The sequence below is a fragment of the Poecilia reticulata genome, linkage group LG19 (genome assembly GCF_000633615.1).
Source record: "Poecilia reticulata strain Guanapo linkage group LG19, Guppy_female_1.0+MT, whole genome shotgun sequence".
Lineage (NCBI taxonomy): Eukaryota > Metazoa > Chordata > Actinopteri > Cyprinodontiformes > Poeciliidae > Poecilia > Poecilia reticulata.
In genome coordinates, this window is record NC_024349.1 from 2,009,028 (window position 1) to 2,019,200 (window position 10,173).

A 10,173-nucleotide genomic window follows, 5' to 3' on the forward strand; every position below is an offset into this window, starting at 1 on the left:
AATAAATGTATATAGTTTTATCTCATCTTTATAAGTGTGTGTGTATTTAGAACTTCTTGTGTAGAATATGCAGTTTTACAGCAACTGACTGCTCGTGACTGGAGGAAACAACTGTCAGTATTGATCGCACCCTCAAGTGAATCTGCAACAGCGCTGAAAAGGAGAAATGCAGAGGGGGTCGTTTCCCCTCAGACCCCCTCAGACCGTTTCCTCTAGAATATTGTGTTAGGAGTTGATTGTGTGAAGCAAGCTTGAATAGGTTTCAGTTGGTGTGTTCCCCCCCTTTAGTAACTGAACCTCATGTAACTAGGGCGTTCCCAAACTAAATAAAAAGCCTGGAGATCGGAGACTATTTCAGAGTTGGGTTGGAGGATTGTAACTGAGCAGTCTCTGAGCAACTCTCCTTGCAAGTATACAGCTCATCTTTGTCTGTGTCTCTTTATTGCAGATTGGTGAACAAATGTAAGGTTTTAGACCCAACATTTACCAACAGTATAATCTAATAAAGGGCAGAATAAACAACTGTCAGCATAATCTCCTGAATCGATTCATCGATTAATCATCAGAATAATTGCCAGGATAATCAATTAATCGTCAAAAATAACTGATTAGTCATCAGAATAATCAATTTGTAAAATTATCGTTAGTTGCAGCGCTGCGTAACTCAGGTTTTAAACTCACATCGATTTCCTAATTTGTCGATCAGGAATCCGGCCATAATCACCACCACGGCGTTCCTGGTGGTCGGACAGAGACACGCTCACCGAAAGAAAGAAAACATCTTATCTCAAAACGAGTCGACGTGCAAATCTGCTTACGTCCAGGCATATATGGCGTAGAGGAGGTTGTACTGCTGCGGACTCATCCCCAGCCCCTCCACACAGTCCACAGTCCCATTGATCACTGTTGCATTGGGACACGTGAGGTTCTGCAACACCAGACAAACCCCAGATAAAGTTAATCTGTGGAAAACCTTGGATTTGAGTCAAACATGAACCCAGCAGGTTGATAATGAGGAATCATTCGGCTGATTTTACCCCCTGGAACTGGTTCTGCAGGACGCTGGGGATGTCGAAGCAGAAGTAGGAACCAAAAGTGAGGAGGCAGTTAAAGAAGAGAACCAGGAAGCGATAATAAGCTGGAAAATCCAAACAACAAAATGCCGTTAAATTAACGTACTACAAGGCTTCACAGTATTCTGTTGGGATTTCATGATGAAAACGAGTTTTTGATGGTCTTTCACAAACGCCAGCAACCGTTGCAACCCAAAAAGGAATAAAATGAGCTTAAAGACCCAAAAACTGAATGACCTACTGAAAGTTTTTTCTGAAATAAAGATCTATTATTGAGGGGAGTGCAAAGTTTTTGTCATGTGAGCCAAAATCGTCAACTCAAAAATACTTGTGGGCCAAAAAAAAAATAATTTATGAGAACTAAAATTACCTAAATGTTAGCTGGTTTTGTTTTTGCGCACTTAAAAAACTAATCATGAAGTAATTTAATCAAACAAAGTAATCAGATTTTGGTAAGAACAGGACCGTATCCAAAACCTCACATTGTATTTTGAACATTTCCTTGTTAAATAAAAGGCATCCAGTTGGTTTATTATTTTGGGCTCGATTGAAGAAATATGAAATAATATTTTATCTTCTCTCAGTAAAAACAGGATCTAGCTCAACCGTCATTTTTAAAAGAATTGCTGTAATTAACCAAGTTTAAATACAGCAGCTATAATCAGATCTGGGTGACCCAAGGTCGACTTTAATAGTAACTTCAGGTAAACTTCAGGATCTATGGAGGACCAAAACTGACATAATTATGAAAAAATACAGAAATAAATAAATGTTTAACAAATAAGTGAGCATATGATGAATTGGCTTCTTTATTTGCTGCCTTTGCAATGATTACATTATTTATTTATTCTTTATTGTCAGTTTTGGTCCTCCATATAAATCAACCAATGTTTTTAAATATAAATATTCCCACAACAAAATGACACCAAAGTGATTTAAGTTTTTGTTTTAAAACAAGGGAAAGAGAAATCTCTGTTATTTAAAATAAAAGACAAATTTCCAACAGCATTAATTGTTCAAAATTATAAGCTTATCTTTTTCTTTTTAATGTTTATGAGACATTTTCAGCACTAAAGTTTTATTTAACTGGGCTGAGGGTAGAAATGACTCCCTGGAGTGAAATGAAGTGAATTACAGCTCTCTTTATTACAGAAACTCTATTAAAGAGAAACTAACACATGATAGAAAAGTACATTTTTACTAAATCCCTGTTGGGCAACTTCCGACTTGAGTCACATGAGTTTTTAATGTCTAAAATGCTGAGTGGCTCATTTACCGACACATTTTTTTAGGGAAGTGTTGGATCCTGTGGGCTGCGAGTAGCTGCGGTTTAGCATAAAATGCTATATGAGGAATAATTTTAGAAAAACTATCAACATAACTGACCTTTCTCCGCCGCTTGAGCCATACTGAGAGAAAATAAGTTCGCTATAAAGCAGAAAAATGCTTCACATTCTTCGTTGTTTACGGTTTGCAGCTGCGGCAGACGATTAACGTCGGCAAAGTCAACGTCAACGTGAGACGGTCGCTAACCGCAGATCTACACATCATGTGGACGGAACCGTTAGCATTGTTAGCATTCCTGACGACGCATCCAGCTACTTGGAATTCTGCAATGACGTAAACGAACTGCATTTTCTTCTTCGTGGCTTTATTGGCGGGAGACATCCAACGTTAAGATACGTTATCGCCATCTATTGTGCTGTTTTCCTTCTTTTTAAACAAACCTAAATTCTTATTATAATCATATTTCCTTTAAATAATAATTGCTTTATTTATTTTGTTTAACTAATATCTTATTCACTATTAATGTCTCCACATCCTATTTCCTAATTTCTTGTTTTAATGAACCGTTTTTTTCTTGAACTGCATAATTGACTAGAACAGTCGCTGCTTTAGTTAAAAAAATGGAGCTTTTTATTACAGCTGTCATTCAAATTCTACAATTTATCTACAAGATATGAGTAAAAATGAAATCTGCACCAAAACCAAAAGAAATGGCATATTTATAATTAACTGGAATATAAATTTACATTACTTTCTTATAAATTTAATGAGCCGAAGTAAGAAAACTATGTAATTAGTAACAACGTGATACATGTTAATATTTATGTATTTACATGCTGTTTCTGTTATATTTGGTAAAGGTGTGAAATAAATGTGACTGAAATTATTTTTTATTGCTGTACCAAAATCTCACACTGACTTTTAATTTAATTTTATTTTTAGGTTTAGTTATTTTATTCAGTGGAGGTGAAATATCATGAACTCCAAACAGGTTTACAAGATGTTTGAAGGAGAAACGGGCCCATAGCATCACAGATCATTTCAATGTTAAGCATATTTTTTAAAATATTCCTTACTTATTTGGGTTTTTTTGTAAATAAAAAAATAAAACAAAAAAAAACTTTATCTTAATACGATCAAACCATGAAATTCTAACCTGAAATGTTATGTTTTTATTAGCTGTAAGTGGAAAATCGTCATAATTAACAGAATTACAACCTTTAAATAACTATGTAGATGAAAACTTTAGTCAGCGCCCAGATCAATGTACCTGCACTAATTCAACCTCATTTGCAAAATTATTTTTTTAATATTATTTTTGGCTTTTTTAAAGTATATTTGTATTGTTTATATGTTAAATCAAAGTCAGATTCCTTGTTTTTGTTGACAAACGTGGCTGATTTTGATCGTCCAGCCTAGTAAATATCGGTAACTCTTACACTCAGTGTTTCTTGAACAGGTTATAACAGCCATCCCGTCAGATTAGGTCGCTGTTCTCAGTCCTAATCCGTGGAACAACAGGTGTGTAATCTGTTTTGTGGTCCACCTGGTGACAGCAGCTGCTGAGTCCCACCTCCTTCTGCCGTTTCTAAGAAAAGATTTCTAATCCACACTTCAGCTGGGTCTCTTTAGAAAGCTGAAGTTTAGCAAAGCAATGAACGAGTTTCTAAAGTCTCTAAATCATGTTTTTTTAAGTTAATGCCACTGCGGAAACAAAGACCAAGGAAATGGAGGCAAAATGGAGAACCTTCTAATAAGATCACAAAACATGTTCTTTATTTTCTTAATTTATTTACTTATTTATTCTGGTAAATATTTTTTTATCCCGATCCACACGCTCTGACCAACTGCAATAAAAAAGAAGAAAATGGTGCATCGCTTTTTAGATGGTTTGTCCCTCGGTGGACTCCGTAGCGGCTAAACAAACAGAGACGCTAACGAACGCAGATTCTGCTTTAAAAATGAAATGTCTGTCCTGCGCAGAGCCACAACATGGGAGATTTCTGAATCAGAGGACAGCGATCACGACCTGAAATCAGAATTAAACCGCGATGAAAGCTGTCAAAAAGAAACAACAGACAGCAGAGGAGAACCGGAGGCTCTCCGCTCCCAGGAAAAACCCATAAATCTGCCGTCTTCACCGGATAAAAGTGACCCTAGAGTCGCTCTATCTGCTCCGGAGGCATCCGGCGGCTCCCCGAGCCCGGCACGCAAACGCCGCAGCAGGGAGGAGATTGAGGAGGCCAGGCTGAAAGCCAAGGAGCGGAAGGAGGAGAGGGAGCGGCAGAGAGCCGCCAGAGCCCGGGAGAAGGAGGAGAGGAGGCGGGAGCAGCAGCGGAGGAGAGAGGCGGCGGAGACCCTCAAGAGCCTCCGGCCAGAGAACTGCATCAAGAGCCTGACGGTCTGTGTAGAACCAGGTGCGCAGTGATGCGTTTAGGTGCTGTCGGACATTCCGATTCCATCCATCAAGGTCTGTTAAAGTGCGGTGAATTCATCAGGTCGCCTCAGTAAATATCACTGACTAGTTTATTTATGTCAGTGATTTATAGAAACGTGTTGAGAGTCCAGGTTTATCGTTTCGGATCAAGAGGAAACAAACTGTCGTATAAACGGACTTCAGAGTGAGAGCGTAAATATAGGCAGCTCACTACTTAAAGAATTCTTAATTATAAATAACCAAAACTTCAACAAAGATGTTGTACTTTATTCTAGTCCAAGTTTACAAAACAGCCAAGTAAATTGCCGTTTAAAAATTTATTCTGAAAAATATATTTAGGGGAAGCTAACTGCGCTAAACGTTCTCAAAGTTAACAAAAAATGCTAAAGCGCTAAACCAAAAAATGTGCTCCATTTTTAGCTGAAGTTTGCTCACCACTGGGTTTCAGCAGATGAATTAGATTTTAAATTATTTAAGATTTTAAAGAGGCAGTATCCTGTCAAATCAGCTATGTTGAGTTTTACATCATGTTTTAATATTATTCACTCATCAAAAACATACCAAAAACAATCATTTGATCTCCATGGCAACCATTCAGATGTGCAAAACGCCTGGGTGGGTCTAGCCCCGCCTTCTATGCGCAGCTCCTCCTCCTCCTCTCTCTGCTCTATGAATATTAAAGTTTAACCTGGTTTTCTGCAATAAACTCAGTTGTAAATATTGTGTAAAAACTAACTTTGACCTCCGCAGCCCTTCTCCAACATGACGGCTCAGACATTTTGCTGGACACACTGGCCATGTTGGAGTGGAGGTTCAGTGTTGAGAGCCAGCGTTTGTCTCGCAGCATCACCTGGACCAGAGATCTGCCTCAGGTAGGACGCTCCCGCCTCACGCAGAAAGTCCATTCAGGTCAGTACCTGGGCTTCCATTGACCTGAAAGTTGGAATTCCAAAAATAAATTTGCTTAATGAAAACATGCAAATTTGGAAAAAAAATCATTTTTGAATAAAAAGTTTTTGCGTTAGAAAGAGGTGTTTTTTATTTGGTCGTATCAAAATTGGTTTATTTAAAAAAACTGTGAAGGAAACACTTTTTTTTGCATCACACGAGTCCATTGATCAACAATTGGATGTTGCTACTGGCAGAAACTATGAAGAACTCAACAGGAAGTAGTTAGAGGATGATGTTTTGTAATGACTTGTCAGGTGAACAAACTTTTTCACATGTGATTTTAATTGTGTTTATTTAATACCGCAATTGTGAAATCGTGGGGTTGTTTTTACATCATTGACAAAGTTGTGCGCCTCCCAGCAGGCAGAAGACGGTCAGGCCCGGGTGGAGGAGGAGGAGCAGATGGTTCTGGTCTTGACTCTTGCTGACTTTGTGGACGTTGTGATCTCCGTTAAAGAAGTAATGAAGCTCCTAAAAGTGTAAAAAACGTCTGAATGGAGACGCGTTTGATGCCATGCTGTCCCCACTCTGGACTGTAGATGGTGGACAGCGATGGGGAGGAGACGGGGACGGTCCTCAGTCCCCTCTTGGAGTGTCTCAACCGGGATAAGGTGGTCACCATGTTGGTGACGGACCTTGAGTCGGATCACTGGTCAGTTTATTCCCAGGACATTTCTGACATTAATCTAAAAATTTATCTAAAAGTGTTTTGGGGGAAATTAGTTCTTTCAATCTACACCATTGTAATTTTTCACTTATTTCCATAATAGATCCGTTTTCATGTGGGCATTCCTGGTTTTCCCAACAGGATGGAGGAATATTTTCCAGAACAGATGCTGCGGACCAAACTGGGGATGAAGGATCAGGATGTGGAGGAGGTTTGTTTGCTGTTTGAGGATTCCAGTTTTTCTGAGCTCGTTAAATATTCACAATATTTAACTTTTACAGAAAGGGATTGGGATCTCTGGGAAAATTAAGTAAATCAGCCTTTTTTTCTCAGAATTCCTATGTTCTTTCTCAGAAAGCTGACTGTAAACTAAGAATTCTGGCTTTTTCTCAGAATTTTTAATTTTTCTTAGAATTCTGTTCTTTTTTTTCAGAATTCCAACATAAATCTCAGAATCAGAATTGTTTAAATTGTTCATATGTCATTAGGAGAATATAGTTTTAGAACTCAAATTAACCAAATAAATTTGGTGCAAGTTATATGATTATTTTCACATACTAACCACATAACTGACAAGCACCTAAGAATTTTGGGTTATTTATTTGTATTTTGACATAGACTGACACAGAATTATAATTCTGAGCAAAATGTAAGACTTTTACAAATTTTAGTTTTGGCACTAATCCTCTTCCGTACTTCCTAGGTTCTTGTTTACCTTCAGCTCTATAAAAACATCTCTGTGGTTTTCGTGGAGAGCTGGCAGGACATCACCGACCATGTGTGCGCCGTCACCAAGGCTTTGTCAAAACGCCCCTTTAAGTGCGTCTTCTTTTTTACCGTAACAAATGATCATCTTATTGCAGGGTTAAAATAGTTTTGGGGTTTTCATTATACTTTATTTTATTAAAATCTGACTTTTTGTTTGTCTAATTCAGTTAAATTCATTTGTTTTAAGAGTGTTTTTGTATTGCTTAGTTCTTATTAGAGTGGTAGTTTTAGTTTCTTTAAACTTTAGATAATTTTTAGGTTCAGAATTCAAAAAGTTAAAAGTATTGTATTACTGTACATCGATTGGGTAATGAATACGTACTAGCGTGTCTATGGTAACAGCCGCAAGGAGTGCCGTAATTTACCGACCGCTGTCGTAAACTGCGCGTCTACGTTTCAAGAGTAGCTTGAAAAGCTAAAAGATAGTTTCAAAAACGAATTTTACAATTTCATAGAGTCTTTGTTAATTTTATTAACGCAGGACATAGTTCCAGTTAGTTGTAGATTTCCCCGTTAATTATCGTTTTTATTTATTCAAGTTAACAAAAAAATCTTTTCTCGAATTCAGTTTTTTTTTTTTTTCGTTAGCTTCTGTTGCTAACTAACCTCTGACCCTCATTAGCTTCTGTTGCTAACTAACCTCTGACCCCCACAGACTCATGACTGAGCGGACCGAGCTGCCGTTCTGCGTGGACGGTTCGTGGGCCGGCGGGGCCCGGGTTGGGAGGGACGGTTCGGGACTGAGGGACGTCTGGGTCCGGCAGATCCAGCAGCTGAACAGGGTGAGCCCGGCGGTGGCCGCCGCCGTGGCCGAGGCCTTCCCGTCTCCGCGGCTCCTGTTGCAGGTAATAAACCGCCGTTGAAGCAAAAGGTTCGGAGGATCGTAACGGTTTTCTTTTGCGTGTGTCGCCCGAAGGCTTACCAGAACTCCGGTTCCGAGGCGGAGAAGAAGAGCATGCTGGCTGGGCTCTCGGTGAAAACAGAAGGGAAAGAAAGAAGAGTTGGACCGGATATTTCAGCCAGAATGTACCGCAGCCTCACCGCGGAAAACCCTCAGCTGGTTCTGGACTGATCGGCCCAATCTGGAAACCATGGAGAACTTTTTACGGAAAAGAATCTGCTTCTCTGGTTTAATGTAAAAATGTATGACGGAGTACTAGAGCCAAAAAAGGAGGAAAGAATTTCTGCCAAAAAAATCCAGGAAATTTCTGAGTTTGAAAAGTTGAAAATTTGCTAGAAAAAAAAGAAGAAATGTTGAGATTGATCTCAGAACATTTTGAGATAAAAGCTGGGAAGTGTCTGGGTTTGAAAGTAAAAAAAAATCTATTTTTGAAACTCAGAAATTTCCAAGATCTTTATAAAAAAATCTTAACCCTAAATCTAAAAAATTTCTAGGAAAAAAAACTGGGAAATATTTGAGTTTTAAAAGTAAAAAAGTTCAAAAAATAAAAAATAAAAATCTTGCAATAATCTCAAAATTTCTGAATTTTTTTCCAAGCAAATTTGGACTTTTCTATGGCCTTAAGACACACTTGTAGAAATGTAACACTAATTACGTATGTAAATAAACAAATAATGTCCATTTTAATAAAGAATGAAAATTAGCTGGATTTCCAAACACCTCCATATTATGTAAGTTTACATGTAAATTATGAAATAAAAGGGGCTAAAACATAAGTTTTCTGCTTGGATTTGAATATTTTTTAAACGTTCACAATTGGAAGAGAAGGAAAAAAAGGTTAAAAATGTACTTTAACTTTTTTTTTTTACCTCTTTCTGTGATAAATCAATACAAAGCAGTAACTAACTCCCAAATCAACCATTTTCTTCTAATAAACTGTCTAAATGAGTCCTTTTGTGAGTTTTACCACCTGATAGTAATGTAGATTCGGTTCAATGTGGGACTAAAAGCTGCTGCTGTTCTTTCACACGTCACTGTCAAACGAACCAAACCCTTTGAAAAACAGGAAAAATCTGTTCCTCTACTCGCCTGTAGTGGCGCTGCACCACGAAACACAAAGGGAAACCACATGAAAACCTCTGAAGAAGACACTGAGCGCAGCTTCACGAGACGTAAACTAAAATGTAGTCGGTCAGATTTTAGCGGTTGGAGGATTTCTCATTTCATTTTCATTTATTTATTTATTTCGAACAGACATTAAAAACAGTCAAAAAAGAACAAGAAAACAAAATAGAATGAGACAAACTTAAGAAATAAAATGTAAAACAAATTATTTTGGCTAAAAAACCACGACCCATTTCTCCCGCTAGTTTTAGCCTAGTATGCTTGTTTTGGGCCCTGCGACAGACTGGCGACCTGTCCAGGGTGACCCCGCCTCTCGCCCGGAACGTTAGCTGGAGATGGGCACCAGCAACCCTCCCGACCCCACTAAGGGACAAGGGTGTAAAGAAAATGGATGGATGGATGGAATAAATAAAAAACTGCCCTGCAACAGACTGGCGACCTGTCCAGGGTGTACCCCGCCTCTCGCCCGGAACGTTAGCTGGAGATGGGCACCAGCAACCCTCCCGACCCCACTAAGGGACAAGGGTGAAAGAAAATGGATGGATGGATGCTTGTTTTGGTTGTATTTACCCAGAATGCTCTGTGCTGTAGTTTGCGTCGTCATTTTGGTTAACGCAGTTGAATTTCCTCTTGGCTCCAACGGTTCAGCTTGATTGATATCTAGCCACTCATCCGGTCCAGACTCGATTAGCCACGCCCCTCCGCGTCTATTGGCTCCGCCCACTTTGGGATTTTTATAAAATATTTTGGGGCGGAGTTACACTTCAAATATGAAATGTAAGGATAATTTTAAATAATTCTTTTTACATGCACAAATCTGAAGTGGTTGGTGTGAATTTATCTCCAGTATATCTGCAGCTGTTTTGTGAATAAACAGCAATGATGGCCTCCATTTTACCTTTACTCACCTGTGTGACATGAATCCCAGGAACACAGTGAGGTTTGTAATTGTAACATGAAAAAC

At 38.6% G+C, this 10,173-nt stretch overlaps 2 protein-coding genes across 3 annotated transcripts in view; one reads left to right on the top strand and one right to left on the bottom strand.

Moving 5' to 3' along the window:
* LOC103481098 (major facilitator superfamily domain-containing protein 1-like) overlaps positions 1–2,673 on the bottom strand; it is a 39,896-nt gene extending 37,223 nt beyond the window's left edge. Inside the window, exons 1-4 of the mRNA XM_008436386.2 lie at positions 2,460–2,673; positions 1,038–1,138; positions 819–928; positions 682–737 (exon numbers count right to left, since the gene is read on the bottom strand). Of these exons, the coding sequence (XP_008434608.1) occupies positions 682–737; positions 819–928; positions 1,038–1,138; positions 2,460–2,481 (289 nt within the window). The 5' untranslated portion in view covers positions 2,482–2,673. The remainder of the gene's footprint in view (positions 1–681; positions 738–818; positions 929–1,037; positions 1,139–2,459) is intronic.
* Positions 2,674–4,109: 1,436 nt separating this feature from the next.
* Positions 4,110–8,344, top strand: eme2 (essential meiotic structure-specific endonuclease subunit 2). 2 transcript variants are annotated; one of them, XM_017310643.1, is made up of 8 exons: positions 4,110–4,777; positions 5,548–5,669; positions 6,112–6,207; positions 6,288–6,400; positions 6,557–6,626; positions 7,119–7,234; positions 7,839–8,028; positions 8,100–8,344. In XM_017310643.1, the coding sequence occupies exons 1-8, from the start codon at positions 4,327–4,329 to the stop codon at positions 8,253–8,255; spliced, it is 1,314 nt and encodes a 437-aa protein (XP_017166132.1). In that variant the 5' UTR covers positions 4,110–4,326; the 3' UTR covers positions 8,256–8,344. The 2 variants fall into 2 exon arrangements, with proteins under 2 accessions (XP_017166132.1, XP_008434612.1); XM_008436390.2 differs by having other exon boundaries at positions 4,111–4,777; positions 6,109–6,207.
* Positions 8,345–10,173: the final 1,829 nt, after the last annotated feature.